Source organism: Acinonyx jubatus, chromosome D4 (genome assembly GCF_027475565.1).
Source record: "Acinonyx jubatus isolate Ajub_Pintada_27869175 chromosome D4, VMU_Ajub_asm_v1.0, whole genome shotgun sequence".
In the NCBI taxonomy this organism is placed as follows: domain Eukaryota; kingdom Metazoa; phylum Chordata; class Mammalia; order Carnivora; family Felidae; genus Acinonyx; species Acinonyx jubatus.
In genome coordinates, this window is record NC_069391.1 from 28060669 (window position 1) to 28083845 (window position 23177).

The 23177-nt window shown below is 35.0% G+C and overlaps 2 protein-coding genes across 3 annotated transcripts in view; both read left to right on the forward strand.

Annotated features, from left to right (window-relative positions):
* LOC106979356 (olfactory receptor 13C9) overlaps positions 1-23177 on the forward strand; it is a 470618-nt gene that overhangs the window by 200491 nt on the left and 246950 nt on the right. The window contains exons 4-5 of one of the 2 annotated variants that reach the window (XM_053204857.1): positions 814-972; positions 4993-8077. In XM_053204857.1, coding sequence (XP_053060832.1) covers positions 814-972; positions 4993-5961 — 1128 coding nt within the window. In that variant the 3' untranslated portion in view covers positions 5962-8077. Of the gene's footprint in view, positions 1-813; positions 973-4992; positions 8078-23177 lie in introns of those variants that run through there. The other variant, XR_008291061.1, reaches the window with a different exon arrangement.
* LOC128312148 (olfactory receptor 13C2-like) lies at positions 11532-16634 on the forward strand. The gene has a single exon (XM_053204853.1). The coding sequence runs from the start codon at positions 14807-14809 to the stop codon at positions 15761-15763; it is 957 nt and encodes a 318-aa protein (XP_053060828.1). The 5' UTR covers positions 11532-14806; the 3' UTR covers positions 15764-16634.

Consider the following 23177-nt stretch of genomic DNA (forward strand, 5'->3'; position numbering starts at 1 on the left):
GTATGCTTGCAGAATTTCTGAATTTCTTGTGAATTTCAAAATGCCATTCATATTCACATAAGTACCAGTAAATTCTGATTTTCAACTTCAATAAGTTTTAGATTATTTTGTACAATAAACACTTTTTCTCTTCTCTCCCTGATTTAATAAATGTGAATTAACTAAATATATATAAAATTCTTTTAACAGTGCCTAGAAATTTATAAGTTTTTACTCTTAATATTGATAACCAAGAGGTAATGTAGCTATACATTACCTAGTATAGCTATGTAACAGATCTTTCTACTATATTATCAATAAGACATGGTAGGTTGTACAGCGGTATGGATGAGAACCCTGGGGTATATTTGGATTAAGCATTTCAACAGTATATGATAAAAAGAATGGGATAAGACACATCCTCAAGACTCTGGATTGGCTATTTGTAATACAGTATAAATGTAATATAATCAAGCCTTTAGGGGATTATTCTTGAAGTTTTCAAAAGTTTTGAGTGTCTTTCCCCTGAAGCAATTTAAAGCTATGGCTTAGAAAAGGGTATAAGTCCCTTAGAGCAAGAAATATTTAAATTGCCTTCCTGAGCCTGGAGAAAATTCTTTAGATAATTTCCTGAGTCTTCATCTTAGGGCAGTGTTTTCACCTTGGCTTGAAGGGCAAATGAAATCTTCCATGGTCTCAAATATTTATTTTTATCTTACTTTTGAACTAGCACATCCAAAATACATTCCCTTTGTAATCAATCATATTTGGCTGTAATGTATAGAAGTTTTTGAAACCATTTGAAATAGTACCTTTGCCATCAATGTTTTCCAGACCACAAGGCCTGTGACATTATGGTTCCTCAGTGGTGATACCTTCAGATATTCATCAACCTCATGGAAAATTTTGTACAATTGGCTGCAAATAGAAGATCAAGCAAAACAATCTGCTGTGCATTGCAACCTAGGGGGTGAATCAATCTTCCATTTAGAGGTAATTGCTGAAAACATACTAATAACACAAACCTAAGGGGATGTCTGTCCAATGAACTGAGTTGAAATAAGCCATGTGTTTGGGGGACAGAATATTTCTTGCTATAAAGAGTCTTTACAGAATAGGAATGAAAAAGTTCCAAGAGGATTTTCTTTGATATAATGAAAAAATGGAGACAAAATTAAAACACATGTTCAAATAACAATTTGAATATCCAAGAAAAAGATGGATATTTAGATGTAGAATTTATCTTACTGGGAATAAAAATTCATTTAGCCAGAATATAGTTTCTGGGTTCATGGTTTTAGTAGTGCTTACCTGTCTAATGGTATCATTTCCCACTGGTCCAATGAGGTACTATACAATAGGAAGCAGATTTGCATTCTTGATATAGAATGTAGACTAAGCTTGTGTCACCGACATTCTGATTATGTAACAGTTTTCCATTTTTTCTCATAGCACCAATTTGGTTCTGTTTAGCAAATGTTTATCCGGTGCTAATCATGAAAAGACTGACAGTTCCTTTCCTGAAGTCTCTCACTGGAGGTGCTATTTGGAAAATCTTATATTCGTTCTAAATACATATTAAATTTGTGTAAAAAGTAAATGAAGAGGAGCAATGAGTCCTTAGCTAAGGGGAAAGCATTTTGAATTTCATTGTTATGTTTATATGAATATCTTGGGAATCGTTTTAAATAGTTGTAAGTTTTTGTTATTGTTGGTGGTATATTCCTATGGTAACTTTATACATGATACTTGTCACACACACACACACACACACACACACACACACATTTAACTTTCATATGAGTGAACTAAAATAGGCTTTCTTTAAAAATGTCAACCTGAGTGTCTGGTTCTAAATGGTGCTGGCCTTTGCTATAGTGGCATAACACTCTGTTACGAAGTGACTAGAGATTGGTATAACATGCATCCATGTCATGAAAATTTTCATGTATGTGATGAAAATTAGTATGTTGTTAGGTTGAGAGACCAGATACCTGAATAGGTCTCATTGATAAAAATTTGAAGTGACTCTTGTAGGAGCATGAAACTTGGGATTGGCATGTAAAAGAATTAGAAAAAAGAGTAAGTCAAGAAATACGAAGGAAACCAAAATAGTGTTTACTATATGCGAGGTGCCTTATATGCGCTATTTTATTTATTCTCCCAAGAACACCACAATGAGACTATTAATTAAAGGTGAGGATATCGAGACACAGAAGTTAATTGCCCAAGGTCAGATAGCTAGCAACTGGCCTTGTAAGCAGAAGGGACATAGATGTGGGATGCTAGCCCTGATGTCATTGCTGGCCATAGACAGGCTTAATCCATACAGAAAACATATAAAATCTCTGTCTATGTGTTCTGCACAAAGACTCAGGCCTCTTACTGATCCAGGGCACTGACAAGAACTTTTCAGTGAGGACTGAGTGGAGTAATGTGGACTGAATCTACAGCTTTTACCAAAGTAGGGTAGGGTTGGGAAGAGGCAAATCTGGGGAAGCTGTAGACGGATTCCCTGTAGGTATTTCTGCAGCACAGCCTTGTCCCTCACCCTCTTCTTAGGTGGTGTTTTGAGCCCCTTCCTGTCTATGGTGAATGCCATCTCAGAGCATGTTTCCCTTCAAACTTGGTAGCTGCTTACCCTGTTCTGTGGTTGGGGCTTCGAGGGTGTAGTTGTTTTTCTTGTGTTGTAATATTTTTAACATCCTGTGACTTCATATTGGGAGTTTTCTATTGTTCATGGAACTTTTTTGTAGAAACACTAACTCTAATGCACATCTGCATGTCAGTAAAAATCTCAGTTTCATTAAAAAAAGTCATGTTTACTTCAATAGACAAAGTGACCTTTCAGAGTGAAATTGCTTCTTAGTAATCATTTACCAAGGAATTGGGATTTTGCTGGCTAGCAATAAAAAGGTGAATCTGGGACTCAATAAAGGACGCATCCATCTTTCAGGTATAAAAGAATCCATAAAAGATGAAGTTGATTGAGGACAGGGCAAAAATAGGAAGAAAATCGTACCCCAATGATGACCAAAAGCAAATATATGTGATTAGATGCCAGTTGAAATAGATTCAGAGGATTCAGACCCAAAACTCATGCCAAGATTCCTGAATAAGGAGCAATGTTCTACATGTTAGGTACTTTTTGTTTGAGTGAATTAGAGCCTTTTCAATGGATTCTGTGTCCATGAAAAAGAAAATTTGTGTGTGTGTGTGTGTGGGGGTGCTATTTATGAAGAAAAATGAAAGGAAATTGCCTGAGACTTTATGACACCAGCTCTTTGGATACAAAGACTGTGTCTGATCCCTGGCTGAATGGCAGGGAATATTTCCCTGAGAAATCACCTGGTTAAGGTGGCAATGAAGAGTTTTTGCATTAATAAAATGAGAAGACAAGTCACAGACTTGTTGACAATATATGCAAGTCATCTATCCAATAAATTATTTGTAGCCAAAGTGAACAAAGAACTCTCAAAACTCAATAATGTGAAAATGAACAATCCAATTAAAAATGGGCAAAAGATGTGAATGACACTTTACTAAAGAGAATGTAAGGATGGCCAAAAAAACCCCAAATATTAGTCATTAGGGAATGCAAATTAAATGCATGATGAAATATCACTACATACCTATTAGAATGTGTAAAACAACACACACACACACACACACACACACACACACACACACTACTAAGTGTTGATGAGGATGAGAAGCAGCTATAACTCTCATACATTTCTGGTGGGAATGCAAAAATGATACAGCTACTCTGGAAAGCTGGCAGTTTCTTATAAACTTAAAAATTCATGATTCATTATCCACTATGCCAATCTGATATTTACCCTAGGAAAATGAAAACTTATGTTCACACAAAAATCTGGGTATAAATTTTTTAACAGCTCTATTCATAATTGTCAAGAACTGGAAACAACTCAAATGTCTTTCAGCATATAATTAAACAAACTCTAGTGTATCCATACCATGGAATACTCAGAAATAACAAGTTGGATGAAGCTTGAAGCTCAGAGGCTTTATGCTAAGAGAAAGAAGCCAGAGACCAATGGCTCTTATGATTCCTTTTTTGTATGACTTTCTGGAAGAGATAAAACTATAGGATGAAAAGCATATTAATCTTTGCAGGATATGAGTGGTAAAAGGGGTGACTAAAAAGGGACACAAGGGAATTTTTAGGGTGAAAGACAAGTTCTGTGTTCTTATTATAGGGATAGTTACATGAATCCATACATATTTTAAAATTCATAGAACTATACACTAAAAGAGAGAAAATCACTTTTACTATATATTTTACTATTGATAATTACTAAAATTTTGTTCTATCTCCCATAAAAAAAAGATATTTGCATTGGAACAAGAAGACTTCAGATAATTGGGTTTTTCATGAGTTGTACTTGTTTTTTGGGCAATCAGGCAGTCAAGAAACACTGATTGGGTTTATTGTTGACTTTTGTCCCATCACATTAGCACACTTCATTCAATGTTTTGGTATGAAGTGGGTTATTATTAAATATTCCTGACAAGGAGCTAGACTGCCTTTGCAAGTTAACTAATCAAATCTCTGATATAATGCATTCCATACTGCTTTTAGAGTTCATAAAATATTTCAGATAATTAGGGACCACAAGCAGAGTTGATTTTGGGCCTAGGATTTGCTACATATTAATTATATGACTTTAGGCTTAAACTCTGTTTGGTTAACTTAAATTTCTTATTTCTGAAATGGTCATATTGTGGAGTTTCAGTGAGGTAATGTGTGAATAAACCTCACAAATTCCTGGCCCAGAGTGGTCGATACAACAGATTCTCCTTCATACTTCTCTTCTGGTGTTGTTTATTTCACTTCTTTACCTTTTCTCCCTTCTTCCCCTTCTCTGTTTTCTTTCTTCCTTCTTCTCATTGGGTTCATGGCAAATTTTTATATATGTGCATTGGTGAACTTGGACTTACCATAATAAATAAATCATTATGTTAAAAAAATTATTTGAATTCTTACAGGTAAGAAAAAGTACAATGGAATGGGAAAATCAAACCATTCTGGTGGAATTCTTTCTAAAGGGGCTTTCTGATTACCCAAGGCTTGAGCTACTCTTTTTTGCACTAATCTTAATAATGTATGTTGTCATCCTTCTGGGCAATGGCACCCTTATTTTAATCAGCATCTGGGACTCCCACCTTCACACCCCTATGTACTTCTTCCTGGGGAACCTCTCCTTCTTGGACATCTGCTACACCACCACCTCCATTCCCTCCACTCTGGTAAACTTCCTCTCAGAAAGAAAGACCATATCCTTCTCTGGCTGTGCAATACAGATGTTCCTTGGCATGGCCATGGGGACAACAGAGTGTGTGCTCCTGGGCATGATGGCCTTTGACCGGTATGTGGCTATCTGCAACCCTCTAAAATATCCTGTCATCATGAGCAAGGATTCCTATGTGCCCATGGCAGCTGGGTCCTGGTTTGCTGGGATTATCAACTCTGCAGTGCAAACTGCATTTGTGATACAATTGAACTTCTGTAGGAATAACATCAATCATTTCTCTTGTGAAATTCTGGCTGTCATGAAACTGGCCTGTGCTGACATCTCAGGCAATGAATTCATCATGGTTGTGGCCACGACATTGTTCACACTGATGCCCCTGCTTTTGATTGTCATATCTTACTCATTAATCATCTCTAGCATCCTGAAGATCCGTACTTCTGAGGGGAGAAGCAAAGCTTTCTCCACCTGCTCAGCCCACCTGATTGTGGTGATGATATTCTATGGAACCATTCTCTTCATGTACATGAAGCCCAAGTCTAAAGAGACACTTATTTCAGAGGACTTGGATGCCACTGACAAATTGATATCCATGTTCTATGGAGTGATGACTCCCATGATGAATCCTTTAATCTACAGTCTCAGAAACAAGGATGTAAAGGAGACAGTGAAACATCTATTTAACAGAAGTTTCTTTAGCAAGTGAATGGAAAAGAGATTAAATTGTGAATACATTGGGCATTGTTAAAGCTTTAGAATTATGTTGGAATTTTGGTTACTTTTTCTTGTTTTGAACTTTCACATATTACTCAACAATTTTTATGATGACATACAGCGTTTCAATATTATGTCATGCTCACTATAGAGAATTTGCAAGATACAGGACATAGGATGAAGAAAATAAAGAGATCACTTATTACTCTAACTCTAGGAGATGGCTTTCAAGTATTTAACAATATATTTTGTGTTCTGTATATACCTCAATATTGGAATTGGGTATTATATGTCTTTTTATGTTCACCTTTATACATAGTCCTATTTCATACACATCATTTCATCAAATCTTTCAAAATAAGTAAGTTCTCTGTTGTGAGAAAAACAAAACAGAAAATCCCCCAAACTGCACCCACATTCTCCAGTGGAGAGCCTTGTGACATAGTTTCACATTAATCTCAAAATCCTCCGAAGACTTTTGGATACTATTTTCTTGTTCAGTATTTAGAATGTTTCCTGTGGAACTAAGCATGCGAGCATTTGGGACTATTGAGGGAAACGGGTAAATGCCTTAAGGATGGAGCCTATGCAATCAATCAGAAAGTCCTTATTTTATCTCCTTTTTTTGTTTCAGCTTACATGTTAGCTCTAGCATAAAGAAAATTTTGCAAAATTAAAACTGGGTTGGAAAATCAGTCCAGTGGTCTAGAAAGTAATGTGGACAAGTGTTGGGTTAGATGGCGTCATATCCATGCCCATTTAGAAGAAAGCAGATTTCTTTGATATCCTGAGATCATTCCAATGCTTTTCCAAAACTTAGAAGAATATCTAAGTTCTTGATTTTTAGTGTGGACCTGCATTGATGTCTTGTCTCTCTTACTAATAGCTTTGTCACCTTAGTGATCTAAGTAGATTTGGGGGGATGTCACACAGGATGTGATATTATTTTGATTTTGCTTGGCTTCCTCCTCAAATTTTTACTCTATCTGAAGAACATTTCTAATTTACAAGCCAACAGGAATGAGAAAGTATGTTCATGAGTAAGCCACATTCTAGGAAATCCATTAGGCTGGATAAATTTTATATTGATGGAACAGTAAAGTTAGAGGATGTTGGGGATTAACATATTTTACATAAGCAAATAAGAGTTAAATGATTGTGGTATTTTGGGGTGTATTAATGTCACTTTTCCAAGTTCAGTTTTTAATTTTAATGGCAGGAATATCAAACAGTCATGAACTCTATTTAAGTCCCTTTAGCTTCCATCATAGATACTCACAGATTAAATCTGATGGCAAAAGTTGAGACTATTGATGTATTAGAATCACACCCTAGTGAAATAGGCTGTAAAAACCTATTAGTGGGGTGTTTGGGTGGCTCACTTGGTTAAGTGTCAGACTCTTGATTTCAGCTCAGGTCTGCTCTCCCACTTCCTGAGCTGGAGCCCTGCAATGGGCTGTGTGCTGACAGCACAGAGTGTGCTTGCAATTCTCTCTCTCCCTCTCTCTCTGCCCCTCCCCAGCTTGGGTGCTCTCTCTCTCTCTCTCAAAATAAATAAACAAACAAACTTAAAAACTAATTAGTTTCCATACACAGACTCAAAGGACTTTTATTTCTTGAAGAATTCCAGGTAGGTGGAAAACCTTTAGAGTTAAAGATTTTGTGTTTGACTCACAGGCCGTGTTCGATATCCAACTCTACTTTCGTTTTTTTCTCAAAGCTTAAATCCAACTGTTTCCACAAGCTCTGGAGGATGACTAACCTAGGGCCTAGTCTTATATTAGACTTACAAATGTTTGATAGAAACTTAGTAGAAGAAGCAGACATTTTATTTTTTTCAAATATTTTATTAAATTTTGAGAGAGAGAAAGAATGAGCACAAGTGGGGGAGGAGCAGAGAGAGAGAAGGGGACAGAGGATTTGAAGTGGGCTCTGTGCTGACAGCAGTGTGCCCGGTGTAAGGCTCGAATTCATGAACTGTGGGATCATGACGTGAGTTGAATTGGATGCTTAACCAACTGAGCCACCCAGGTGCCCCGAAAGTAGAAACTTTTTTTAATTAAAAAAAATTTTTTTATGTTTTTATTTTATTTTTGAGAGAGAGAGAGAGAGAGTGCAAGCAGGGGAGGGGCAGAGAGAGGGAGACACAGAATCTGAAGCAGGCTCCAGGCTCTGAGCTGTCAGCACAGAACCCAATGTGGGACTCGAACTCATGGACCGTGAGCCAAAGTCAGAGGCTTAACTGACTGAGTCACCCAGGTGCCTGAAAGTAGAAATTTTAATACGCATTTTGTCCTCATACGAGAAGAGGAAGATGGTTTTTCCCTTCTTAGGGTTGTAGAATAAATTTGTGAAGAAAAGAAAGGTCAGTCACCTTTCTTGATGTACCCATATGCTCACATTTGCTGGTTACATACCTTATCACTATAATACTGATAATTCTTTTCTTTATACTTGAGCTTCTGCAGGGTTTTCCATTTAGGAAATTTATTTTGAAAGATATTCCCATTTTTCCAATTCTCAGTTAATCAGAATTTTGTGACTTGGAAAACATAAATTTCCTAACAATTCTGTGAAGAAATTACTGTATGGAAACACTTCCATACTATTATTTAATAATAGTAAATGAAATAATTTCTTTCCATCCAGTGTGTATTCTACCATTTGTAACTAAATCCCTGATTGCTACATATGGTATATGAGGTTCTCTTTGCTTTGGTCTGTTTGGTTTCATCTTCCACCAGCCCCCATATGCCTCTCTATTTATATTCTTATGATGCTGTGTTATTTTTATTTCCCTGCCTTCATCATGCATTTCTTGTCTTATACCATGGTGTTATTGTTTCTTCTTCCCGGATGTCCTTCCTCGTATTTTTTACCTCTCAAAATCTCACTCACAAATTAAGAATCAGTTCATGTATCACCTCTCCTGGCAAGTATGACTTGATCCTGAGTTACTTGTCACTTACACCTCCATAGCACACTAAACAATCATTTTAATTAATTAATTAATATTTATTTTGAGGGAAAGAGTAGGGAAGGAGTGAAGGGAGAGGGAGATAGAGACTCTCAAGCAGGCCCCGCTCCCAGTGCAAAGCCCTACCTGGGGCTCAACCTCATGACTGTGAGATCATGCATGACCTGAGTACAAATCAAGAGTTGGACACTTAACTGACTGAGCCACTGAGGCACCCCTAACTATCATTTTAATTGCAGCATTACCCCCTCTTATTGAAATCATCTGATTACATGGATATTTTCTCATTACCTGTAGGACAGGTAGAGACTGCACCTTGAACATTTTTATATTCACAGAGATTCTTACAGCCAACTTCACTGAGTAGGTATGCAACAAATGTCATGTAAACAGAGGTTATTAGAAAATATAAAACACCAATAGAAATAAGGGTAGAAGATATGAGTACTTAACACATATAAAAGAAAATGCACCTATTTAAGACACACACACACAAGTTAAATATTTCTAGTAGTTAAAAATTCTATTTAAAGCCATGATGAGATACTATTTTAAGCCATTTAGATGATTAAAAAAACCTCTAAACTATTGACAACATCCAGTGATGATAAGAATAAGAGAAAATCGCTGTATTAATAGTGGGAAGCATAAATTAATATTATCTTTTAGCTTCATAAAAATACTCATTGATTTTGACCCATCAGTTCACTTCTAGAATTCTACCTTAACATAGGAATTTGAACTTATTTTGTTAAAAATAAATTAAAAAATAAAAAGGAAAAAGATCATTCGAAAGTATCCAGCCTTAAGGTGCCTCATTGGCTCATCAGAGGAGGAAATGATTTTGTCTTGAGTTATTTTATAGTTTTATAATGAAGATCAGACTCCTTTCTGAACTATGTTTATCACTAGGTTGTTTAATTATAATTTATTTTCAGCTTTGTTTTTTAAGCCTTTATATATTACCTGAATATATCTTTTCTTTCCTTGTCTAACCTTCTTTTACCTTCTTCCTACTTCCAAAAAAAATTTCCTGTATACAAAACCTGTGTATTACTTTTTGAATATTTATAATGTAATATGTTCATTCAGAAAGTCAACTTTTATTATAAACTAAATCATAAAGTAAACATAAAATCGTATGGTTAATAATCTATACTTCCCAAATGGTTTCATGTGTGTGTGTTTGTGTGTGTGAGAGAGAGAGAAAAAGAGATTGAAAGATTGAGAGAGAATTCAGTTGGGGAAATTTTGATGACTATACATGAGCCTCTTTATGATTTTTGTGTGAAACAGAGTAATGGGCCTCTTGTAATTAGGTCTTTAGGGCTTTATTTCTGAAGTCTCATGTTTTATACATATTTCATTTATGAAGCAATTTAAAGTTGCCCATAGAGGTTTAGAGAGGTCCTTAAGAACACTTAAATTGTGTCCTAAAGCATGGAGCAGACTCTTTAGATATTTGTGGATCTCCACAATGGGGCAGTGTTTTAGCCTGGGCTTTATGGGGAAATTGCCCCATTCCTAAAATGTATGGTTAAGTATCAATTTCCTTCCTATTTCGAACTAGAGGAATCTAATGGTGCTTTGTCTGAACTAGCAGAATTTATCTTTGTATTCACACCTGTAACAGTCATGTGTCTATAAATGTCAAACAATCAGTGAGTTTCTATGGCCAAATGATTACTCACTAGTAGCTGCCTCTTTGGAGGCTCAGCTACTAATGTGGAGTCATGAAGATTGGCTGCAAGTAGAAAAGCAGGACAAAATCATCTGTTGCTGCAACCTAGAGAGACAGGCAGTCTCTGGTTTGAAGGTAAGTTACTGCAAAGACAGGAAACAAACTTATCATCGATAAGTAGGAGTTGGGCTGATGGTTTAAAAGTGTCAATTTTGAACATGAGATGTTTTTCTCATTGAGAGATTGAGTGTTAGAGAGGGAATTTAAGGGTCTAGTGACTGCGATGTGGTGGGGGAAAAAGAGCTATGGGACCAAAAGAGCAGTTCTGTATGCAAAGACCACTGCACCAACTGGAACCAACTGGAAGGAATTTGCCCAGTAGGATGAGTTACTTTTTATTAATGTTCAGCTTTTTAGTGTGTTACATCGTATTTGGACACTGTTATTTTCTTGAGCGAATTGAGGCTTACTATAGGGTGTACAGTAGACTATGTGTTCTTTGGTAAACAAGTCATCGCTGGTCCTCTAGCAACAGCTCAGTTCCATTTGGTTCAGTCACTTAAGAACCAGGTGAACTGTGTTCCAGGTACTGTTCTAGGGCCTCTTTATACAGGGATAACATACGAGGAGGATCCTATGACCAATTTGGATTTTTTAAAGAAACTGAACAGTATCATTTTGTGAACTGAAAAAGAAAATTTACCAAAGCAATGCATAGCCAGAAAGACACCTGCTTGGGCATTATTCTAGTATGTTTGCATGCAGTATTGGGGACTATTTTGAATATTTGCTTTTCGATCATTAGGTTATAATTGTAAAAGTGAGTAACTTTTCCTTTTCCTTTTTATGTCAAGAGGCTTGCTAAAAATGTTAACATAGTCTTAGTCAAAAAAGTCATGTGTTTTAAGACAAGGAACGCACTGGTACCTTACTACAACCCTATCTTTTTATAGAGGGAATTGAATTTGATATAAGGCAGAACTTGAGATGAGTTTTGCCATTTTGGCACCTAATTTGCTGGTGTCCAGAAGATTGGGGTGACTGTGATAAAGTGTATTAGGATCTGTATGTAGGATGAAATAATACCATTTGTCAGAACATTGTGTGTGATCTGATTAAGCTTTTAAGCTACATGTACTTGATAAAGGAATGACTGTTTCAGAGATGTAAAAAAAACAAAAAAAAAAAAAACAAGGAAGAAATGAACAGAGAAGGATGAAGGAAACCACTGACAATGGGAACCATTGTTGTGCTATTTGGATTATATGCACCAGCTCCTTTAGTCATATAAACAAATATTATGATATAAGTGTTTTTATCTTCATTATTTACCAAGGATGATGATAATCAGAAATGTGCCCAGGCCATCTAGTTAAGAGGCAGAGATGGTGTTTGACCTAAGTTTGCCTCCAAAGTCTGTGTGCCTGACAGTGGTATGGAATGTGCGTGTTGGAATATCACGTAGCATGGGGATAGCTAATGGAACCATGGCTTTGGCAGAGATGATTTTTCACAGGGGTGCATATAATCTTCACTATTCAAAGAACCCCTGGTGTACCTAATGCCTTTGGGGGTCTCAAGTGGTTTGAGACCTAACCCAGAAAAGTATGACAAATTCTATAAGATGGAAATCTTCTAAAAAATTAAATAATTTTAAAAGCTAGGGCAAAGAGGAGTTTAGAATAGGAAAATAAAATTGGGTTTTGGGTGATCCCAAGGAGACTAATTATGGCCTGAAAATGAGAAGATGGACCCTAGACTCAGAGCAAAGTAATTCATAACGTTAGATGGACAAAAGACTTGAGAACATATCCACTTATGGATTGGTAAAATTGAGTAGAGTGTTCAAGTTAATGAAAACAAATAGTGAATGACAACTAGCCAGCAAAATAAGGAAGTGGGAAAAAAAGAAAATGCAAAAATGAAAAATAAGTAAGTAACAAAAATAAAGTATATGGAAAGAAAAAAATAAAATACATTAATATTTATATTTTAAAGTGAATGGACTTGATACTCTCATAAAAGACACTATAAAAAGAGATTAAAAATTTAAACCCAGATATACGTTACTTATAAATAGTGTACTTAACAAAATGAAATGGAAGAATTGAAAATAAAGGAATGCACAAAGAGCAGGCAAAAGCAAACTAAAAGAAAGCAGGAGTGTAATAGCAATATGCTAAAAGTGGAACTTAAAGCACAAAACATGAGAAAGGTCAATTAATAACATTCACAATTTATAAAGATTATCGGCCATAACCAATACAGAAGCTAAACATATAAAAATCCTACATATATAGGATATATATACTTAAAATACATGTACTTAAAATTTTTGAATAGCATTTATTAAATATAGATGTCAGAAAATAATTATTTGAAATATTTGAATAATATATTAAATAAACTTGATTATATGTATAGATGTATGCATGTATTGTGTATCCATATAAAACCATATGTCTTTCTCCAAGAGAATTCATACATTTACAACATGGATCAAGTAATTGGTTGCCAAAGTCTCTATAGGTCATGTTCTCTTTTCATAATAAAATAAAGTTGGAAATAAATAACAAAGTCAAACACAAATATCTAATGACTAGTTGTGCAAGAAACACACATTTGGGTAACTCTTGGTTTAAAGAAGGAAAGGGAAAAATTACCTAGAAGCCAATGAAGAGAACATCAGGAAAATTTACCTTTTAAGGAAAACAAAGTATTTTAAGGACATTAATTAGAGGTAGCAATAGAGAAGAAAGAGGAAACTTCAATGAATTTAGTTCTTATTTCCTGGAAATAGAAAATTCCAAGTAAGTTTAAAATATTTACAAACAAAACTTAAGTTAATAAAACAGGGGGAAAAAAGTGAGAAGAATAAATCTATCCAAAAGCCCCCACCCCCCAGCTTTTTTGAGAATACCTGTATTATAGGAAAATGCCTTGTGAGATGAATAAGAAAAAATACTATGTAAGAATAGTAAGGAAAAAGGAGAAAGGAGAAAGAATTTCTCACAAGGGAAATCACAGATTGGAAGGGTTAAATGTTGTATGACAACACATTTGTAGTGAAATATAAAGTATCAAATGAACTCTCAAATCTCCATTTTGAAATATTGCTTCTTTCTGAATAATCCCTATTTTGGTCTGATAGTTCTCTTGAAACATTAGTATTGTCAATTAGTATTCTAGTCTATAAGCCAAGTTCTCTAGAAATTGAATAATTAAGAATTTATACTCTGCAACCATATGGCTTGGGATTAACTCTTCGTTCTACCATTTTTTTAGCTACATGACTTTGATCTTAAGCAAATTACTTAATTTTTCTGTGCTTTATTTTCCTCCTCTGTTTATAAATAAAGATGATGATGCTAGTAACAGTAACTGACTAATAGGGTTGTTATTCAGACTGAATTAGGTAATGCATAAAGCAAGCATTAGTAGAGGATTGGCACAGAGTGAGAAATATTTTGTCTTTCATTTTATTCCTTAACTAAACAAATATTTTTGAACATCTATCTCTGTGTCCACTTCACTATAGATACTGGACTGTGGAAGTAAATAAGAAAAGTATCTATCTTTATAAAGTTTACATGCTATGGTTAAAACAGATAGTAAACATAACATTATAATTTCAAGGAGTGACAAGATCATTGATTTATTGTGTGGTGGTGTGTAGCCAATAAAAATGGTTTATTGTTCAGTTACACATGAAATACAATGCTAAGTTTTTATTATAACCTCAAGTTTACATATGTGATGATAAATAAAACAAAAATCCTAGGCTTCAGGAAAGAAGACTTAGGTTTGAATCTTACTTAGCTCTGATATATATTTACCTTTGGTCAAGTTCACTTAATATTTACACTTTATCTAAATTGTGGATAATAATATCTCTGTCACTTAGCACTGTGATGAAATTAAGTAAATTACATGACATATTTCCTGTAACATAAAACATGTTAGTTTCCTCTTCCCTTCCCCCTCTTTCTTCATAACTTGCCATGCTTTGTTTCACATGGTTTACTTCTTTTTTTCTTTAGTTTTTTCCTTAAAAAAATTTTTTCCCCTCTGAGAAGAGGGGTACTTATAAACTGGTACACATTTGAAAGTAATCATAATAAGATACACATTTTGTTTTAACAAATTTTAATGTCTTACAGGTAAAAGAGAAACAGTAGAATGGAATGGGAAAATCAAACCATTCTGGTGGAATTCTTTCTAAAGGGGCTTTCTGATTACCCAAGGCTTGAGCTACTCTTTTTTGCGCTAATCTTAATAATGTATGTTGTCATCCTTCTGGGCAATGGCACCCTTATTTTAATCAGCATCTGGGACTCCCACCTTCACACCCCTATGTACTTCTTCCTGGGGAACCTCTCCTTCTTGGACATCTGCTACACCACTACCTCCATTCCCTCCATTCTGGTGAGCTTCCTCTCAGAAAGAAAGACCATATCCTTCTCTGGCTGTGCAATACAGATGTTCCTCGGCTTGGCCATGGGGACAACAGAGTGTGTGCTCCTGGGCATGATGGCCTTTGACCGGTATGTGGCTATCTGCAACCCTCTAAGATATCCTGTCATCATGAGCAAGGATTCCTATGTGCCCATGGCAGTTGGGTCCTGGATCATAGGAGTCATCAACTCTGCAGTACAAACCGCATTTGTAGTGCAGTTGCCTTTCTGTGGGAATAATGTCATCAATCATCTCTCCTGTGAAATTCTGGCTATCATGAAACTGGCCTGTGCTGACATCTCAGGCAATGAGTTCATCATGCTCGTGGCCACAACACTGTTTATATTGACACCACTGTTATTAATCATTATCTCTTACACATTAATCATTGTCAGCATCCTCAAAATTCGCTCTTCTGAGGGGAGAAGCAAAGTTTTCTCCACATGCTCAGCCCATCTGACTGTGGTGATAATATTCTATGGAACCATTCTCTTCATGTACATGAAGCCCAAGTCTAAAGACACACTTAATTCAGAGGACTTGGATGCTACTGACAAACTTATATCCTTGTTCTATGGGATTGTAACTCCTATGATGAATCCTTTAATATACAGTCTTAGGAACAAAGATGTTAAGGAGGCAGTAAAACACTTACTGAGAAGAAGTATGTTTAACAAGTAAATGGGAAAGGGACACATAATTTTTGTAATCACATTGTGGAAATCAATTAGACCAACTAAAGGGCCAAATAGATAGGTTCTTACTGCTGTGTCAAATTCATCTCTCAAATCTCTCAAGCTCTAATATTTTTTTGGTGCAGTGCATAATGAAAATAAGTAAATAAATGCCTATGTTTTAGGAGTCAGTGATTGTTTTTATTGTTGAAGAGCTTGATTAAGAGGGCAAGTAGAGGGGTAGTGTAATAGTGAGAGAGATTTCCAGACAAGAGAATGTTACACTTGTATTAAAACCTTTAAAATGTTTTTTGAAAACATGGTATCTATCTTTCTCTGTATGACTTATTTCACTTAGCGTAACACTCTCCAGTTCCATCCATGCCGCTACAAAAGGCCATATTTCATTCTTTCTCATTGCCACGTAGTATTCCATTGTGTATATAAACCACAATTTCTTTTTTTTTAAACATTTATTTATTTTTGAGACAGGGAGAGACAGAGCATGAACAGGGGAGGGTCAGAGGAAGAGGGAGACATAGAATCTGAAACAGGCTCCAGGCTCTGAGCTGTCAGCACAGAGCCCGATGTGGGGCTTGAACCCACAGACCGCGAGATCATGACCTGAGCCGAAGTCGGACGCTTAACCGACTGAGCCACCCAGGCGCCCCTAAACCACAATTTCTTTATCCATTCATCTGTTGGTGGACATTTAGGCTCTTTCCATAATTTAGCTATTGTTGAAAGTGCTGCTATAAACATTGGGGTACAAGTGCCCCTATGCATCAGTACTCCAACAATAAATTTCATATTAAAAAAATAAAATGTTTTTTGACAAGATTATTTTCAAAACCAATTTCATATTTTCTTACTTTCTTTACAAGGCAAAATATTTTATTTTATTTTATTTTATTTTATTTTATTTAATTTTTTTAATTTTTTTATGAAATTTATTGTCAAATTGGTTTCCATACAACACCCAGTGCTCATTCCAAAAGATGCCCTCTTCAATACCCATCACTTACCCTCCCCTCCCTCCCACCCCCCATCACCCTCAGTTTGTTCTCAGTTTTTAAGAGTCTCTTATGCTTTGGCTCTCTCCCACTCTAACCTCTTTTTTTTTTTCCTTCCCCTCCCCCATGGGTTTCTGTTAAGTTTCTCAGGATCCAAATAAGAGTGAAAATATATGGTATCTGTCTTTCTCTGTATGGCTTATTTCACTTAGCATCACACTCTCCAGTTCCATCCAGGTTGCTACAAGGGACCATATTTCATTCTTTCTCATTGTCACGTAGTACTCCATTGTGTATATAAACCACAATTTCTTTATCCATTCATCAGTTGATGGACATTTAGGCTCTTTCCATAATTTGGCTACTGTTGAGAGTGCTGCTATAAACATTGGGGTACAGGTGCCCCTATGCATCAGTACTCCTGTATCCCTACAAGGCACAATTAAAACTGGCATCAGATTTTTAAACTCAGCTAAAATTATGAATTTACAATACTGTAATTACTAAAAGAATCTGATTTACTTGGAATCTATTTAAATATGTAATGCTGATTATCTTCTGTCTGGGTAGCTGTATAATATTAAACCTTTTGGTTCTAGTATAATAATTGTTTTTTTAACTTTTTGTTCATCTCCACCTATGAGGCATTAAATTATTAATATTTTTAATTTCAACATATCTACTTTGACAGTCTTTTTTTCCAAACACCTTATGATATATGGGATCTAACTGCTTTAGACTTGGAGTTAAATAACTGACTTTTGAAGCTGTTTGAAATTAAAAGTAAATAACCATGGATAAAGGTAGAATTGTATCTTTTCCTTTGTATCACTGACTCTCTATCCATGATATGTTGCTGATCTAGGAGGAATCTGTTATTATGGAATGGTGGATATACCTTTAGATGGTTTTTACATTTGATCCTTATCTGGGATTTATATTTCATTCCTCTGTTATGGGAATGTTAAGCTTTAAAAACATTTAATTTTATCATTTTATTTCTTCTTATCTAAATTTCACACTTTAAATATTAATATTAGATTTTAATGTTTAATATTACATCTCTTTTTTTCTTACCTGATATATTATTCCCAGAATTTTTTATTTAAATTTAAGTAATTTAGCTTATGTTTTCTTTAGAATTAAAAATTTTAGAAAAATTCTTTAGAATTAAAAAAAATTTTAAGACATTAAGTTACTTGGTTTTATTCTTTTGTTTGATTGCTTTAGCTTTTTAAACACTGCTTAAAATCCTACATTACTTGTTACTTTTTATTTAGATTTTAAAATTTTATTGTTTTTGTATTTTAATCTTTTAATTTTTTTAATCTTGTGTTTACTTTTAATTGTAAAATAGAGATTCATTTTCCCCTTACAGTTCAGAAAGAGGCAGCAGTGAGCATTTTATAGCACACCACATCACAAAAAGAAATGGCTCCTTTATTTCATTGTCATTCTACTTCTCTCTGTCTCCTTGAATCTTTTAGCTTTCTTAGTAATAATAGTAGGAAGTAATTATTTTCTGTGAATATCCCTCAAGAAATTTGAGAGAACCACAAGTTCTAGATCCTTCCAAGATCCTATATCTAACTAACTAACTAAGTAACTAAGTAACTAATGACAACAACAACAAAAAGATCTAAGACCTAAGTGATTTCTTGGAATGGTGTATTTTCTGAAACTACATCGGGAATAAAATGTTTTAAATTTCTCCAATATGCAAAGCTGTTAGGAAATACTGATCCAACATTTGTCTAAGACCACAAGCTGTCAGCATACTCAAGGAGGTCATGAAAGATTTGATTGACAAACCGCAATAGAGGTTTTGTATAACAGGTTCACATCCTGATTTACATCAAATATATTTATTCCCAAGATGGAGTTCTTGGGAATTTCTTTCCAGAACAGTCATATATATATGTTATATATATATATATATATATATATATATATATATATATATATATATATATATATCCTGTGTGTCACTCCTTTGCATTACTTTCTTTCATCATGATGATCAGTGAGCAGCTGGCTAGAACCCAGTTTATACAAAGTAAGATTTTAAAACATGGGATCGGAGTCATTTCACTGATTCATGGTTTCCTGACTTTGTTGGATTTAGACTTGGTCATTGTGCAGCTGCCCAGAAAGTAGAACCACCATATTGCAGATTGGCCCTTTGGAAAATGCTTAGGGAGCAGATAGACTAGCAATTTTTAAACTTTAGTTGGCTTTCTTAGGAGAGAGTGATGTGCTATTCAGAGGGGGACAGAATAACTGAAGGGTGCCTAAATGAGAGTGTTTAGAGACTACTGGTTGTGGCTGATCTCTTGTTTCATACCACTATTTAGGCTTCAGGACCAGTCGTTTCTACCTGTTCTTCAATGTCATCAATGCTGATGTCGTTTTGATCCAGTTTGTTTCATCCCATGCATGGATTTACATTCCCTTCATTCCCTGAACTATAGCTAGCTCTGGGCTTCTATTTACTAACTGAAGATTTGAGGAAGATACAAAGGAATGACAATGCAGAAAAGGAAAAAAGAATAACCCTAATTAGACTTCAGATCTCACACTTCCTAACCTCCACCATGAGCTTTCATAAAGATTCCTTATCACCATCTCTCCCCTAGGCTCTGGTCACCTGTTTTGTTAATAGGGTTCACTGTTTCTTATTTAAGAATTATATTTTAAGGGGTGCCGCCTGTGTGGCTCAGTCGGTTGAGTGTCCAACTTCGGCTCAGGTCATTCGAGCCCAGTATGGGGCTCTGTGCTGATAGCTTGGAGCCTGAAGCCTGTTTTGGATTCTGTGTCTCCCTCTCTCTCTGCCCCTAACCCACTTGCATTCTGTCTCTGTCTCTCTCAAAAATAAATAAACATAAAAAAAAATTAAAAAAAGCATTATATCTTAAATTTGTTACCACCCTGAGTCCCAGAGTAGCATGGTATCTTCCCAGAGATTATTTCCCCAGCCTGACCCCATGAACTTATATCTGGACCTTGGGAGACTTCAGGTTCAGACCAAAGCTTAAGTACTTGCTGTCAGCCAGGGAACAAAGAAAACAATGCCTGTTTTGTTTGTTTGGTTGGTTGGTTGGTTGGGTTTTTTTTGGTGAAACATCTTATGTCTTTGGAACATGTTGGCCCTAATAGAACCAACCTTGGAGTGGTGACCATATGTGTCCTTTGCTCAGAACTAGTCTACTTAACATCAGTTTCCCTGGTGTAATTAGTAACAGTTTACTCTTTCAATGTCAAGTGTCGCTTGGATGACCTACTGTATAGGCACCTTAAATAGCAGCACCTATTAGAAGCAGGAAGAGCATCAGATTTCAGGGAAGTGATGGGAATAGCAGATCATAGCATTGTGATGGCAGTGTCCTGAGGTGGACAGCATGGACACATCCTATCAGTGCAAGTGAAATGCTTTCAAGTAGTCATCAAATTAAATGGGTGGTTCTTCCATCGAGTTTGGAGACACTCCATTAGATTTCAGTTGTCACTGAAAAAATGCTTAATATACACCCATAATGATAACTTTATATGGATCTGTGGACTTCCTATCAGGAAAAAATTCACTAGAGTTTTTCTTATTTCTGATAGTTCCTTGTTAGGATAATAAAACTGTATAATCTGTTTATAAAAATTGTCCTTTTCTTTTTTATTATGGAGGGACTAGCAAGCAATTTATGTAAAATGATATGTGATCATTGAATAACAAAGGAATGAGGGTCCAAAACAAAGCAACTCTGGTTTTCCCATTGGAATATAAGCTTTTTCATCAGAAGATCACTTTTATTGGCTTTGCCTCATATGAGGTGAGGAAGATGTAAAGGGAATTCTTCCAAACCTTGTAAACTTTAGTCTTGTACTTGCCTTTAACATTAAATATTAAAATATAATGAAGTAACATCTACAGGCAAATAGGAACAATTTCAAATTCTTTCCTATTCACTATCGTTGCTTACAGATTCAACAGTTCTCTTAAGATAAATTTGCACATATTTTTTCATTTGTTTTATTTGTACCTTTCATTGCTTAGAGACATTCTTTTATAAAACATCCTTGATATTCTCCTTGCTAATGACCTTTTAAGGCCATGATAGACTTTCCTATTATTTTAAAGGATAAATAATTAGAAATCTTCAAAAACGAGATATCATTTGTGATTCCATGAATTCTGAGGTAGCTTGAAAATGTCAGGATGTGTTTACCATGACTGAAAAGACTGACATTAAAGCCATACTTTCTACTCTCCACTAGATTGGGGAAATTTAATTTCTGGGATTTAATAAGCCAGGGAAAAATGTACTTATTTAATATAATCTTGTGTTATCACATCCATGAAATATCTTGACTTCAGAAGTTTCTAAAGGCCTATGAATGGGCTATTAACTGCCTTTTTTAGGTTACCTTGCGACTTTGGGGAAACTCTGTGGAAACTATGTCCTCCACATGAAATGAATCCTGAGGAAAGATCAGCTAAGGCTACAACTAAATAATTTTTTTTGGCCAAATTTCCCTATGTGTCAAAAAAAGGATTACTCTAGACAGATTTGTATCTATATCTTGCCTGATACTCATAGAAAATATTGGTCTGAAATATAAAATATGTCAAGCATTTAGCTGCTATTGCAGTTGCCAATTGCAATTGAAAATTGCCATTGAAATTTTGGTAGAATGTTTAATAAATTAATACCCATACTTATTGAGAAGTATAGGTATGCTTAGTTTTAAATGTTTAGATCTAGTTAGAAGGCATGCCATCCTATCATAAACAACACTGATTCAGTATAGTTCAGAGCAGTTCCTCATCTTTTCTGGAAATAGTTTTATCCTCAAGTGCCTTTTTTTCCACTTTTAAGTTTTTAAATAAGCAATATGACATGTGAAGGCCCATTAATTGGACCTCAGGCAGAAAGTAACTTGGGATATAAAATCATCAGGACAATTGACCTTGGTATGAGCTAAAATATGTGAAGCTTTCTACTGAGCTCTTGGGCCTCCATCACCTAGTCATAAGTAATTCTGTCTGAGAATTTGCCCATATTGCAGATCTAGTGGCCAGATAAGATCTATCCAGATACTCTATTATAATGATGTTTTCTACAATCTACTCTGAAGTTTCTTAATTTGATTTACATTTATTAGACATCAGAGAGTGACAGATGTTTTTTATTTTTATTAATTAATTAATTAATTAATTTATTTATTTTTAAATATTTTTTAACGTTTATTCACTTTTTGAGAGACAGAGACAAAGCATAAGCGAAGGAGGGGCAGAGAGAGGGACACACAGAAACCAAAGTAGGCTTCAAGCTCTGAGCTGTCAGCATAGAGCCTGACGCAGGGCTCAACTCATGAACCTGTGAGATCATGACCTGAGCTGAAGTTGGACACTTAACCAAGTGAGCCACCCAGGTGCCCCTTTTTAATTTATTTTTATTCTCTTCAGTTCTGTTTACTAAAATCATTAGAAATACATTTTACAAGATTCCTGCAAGCTCATTTGTACCTGTACTAAGAAAATGGACTTTATATTTGCTATAGTATTTTGGAAATAGAAATGTTTTTTCTTCTACAATCTGCTTGTTTGTGATACAAGAGGAATCTTAATTTTTAAGATATCTAAAATCTAGTTTTAAATAGTTCATAGCCATTTTAAAGCACCAGTACATTTTCAATCAGAATTGTTTCATTTTACCTTATTTGTTTCAGCTCCCGAATATACTACTATAATAGTACCAGAATTAATAATCAGTACTAAAAGTAATGATAAATGATATAAATAATGAACACAAATCTGTCACTATTTATGAATGGTACTATATGTATGTAGAACACTAAAATGGTTTAAAAATATTGGAATTAATAAGTGAATTTAATGTCAACTATATTTTTATTAAAAATTTAAGAAATTATTACAAAAAAAGTGAATTTACCAAGATTGCTAAATATAACTTTAGCATAGAAAAATCATTACATAACAATAACAAGGAAATAGAAAATAGAATTAAAGCACAATTTATAATAGCATCAAAAACAATAAATATATGAATAAATGTATAATATGTACAAGACATTTGTGCAAGAAAAATCAATAAAACATTGAGAGGAATTTAAAAAAATTTAATGTTTATTTACTTTTGACAGAGAGAGAGAGAGAGACAGACCATGAGCGGAGGAGGGGCAGAGATAAAGGGAGACACAGAATCCCAAGCAGGCTCCAGGCTCTGAGCTGTCAGCACAGAGCCGGACGCGGGGCTTGAACTCACAGACCGAGATAATGACCTAAGCCAAAGTTGGACGCTCAACTGACTGAGCCACCCAGGTGCCCCAAATTTGAGAGAAATTTAAAAAGTCCTAGTTAATGAATTAGAAGATACAATAGTATAAAGATGTCAG

Bases quoted from the DNA above. Each gene is read 5' to 3' on its own strand.
- LOC128312148 (XM_053204853.1), top strand. From the start codon at position 14,807: ATGGAATGGGAAAATCAAACCATTCTGGTGGAATTCTTTCTAAAGGGG.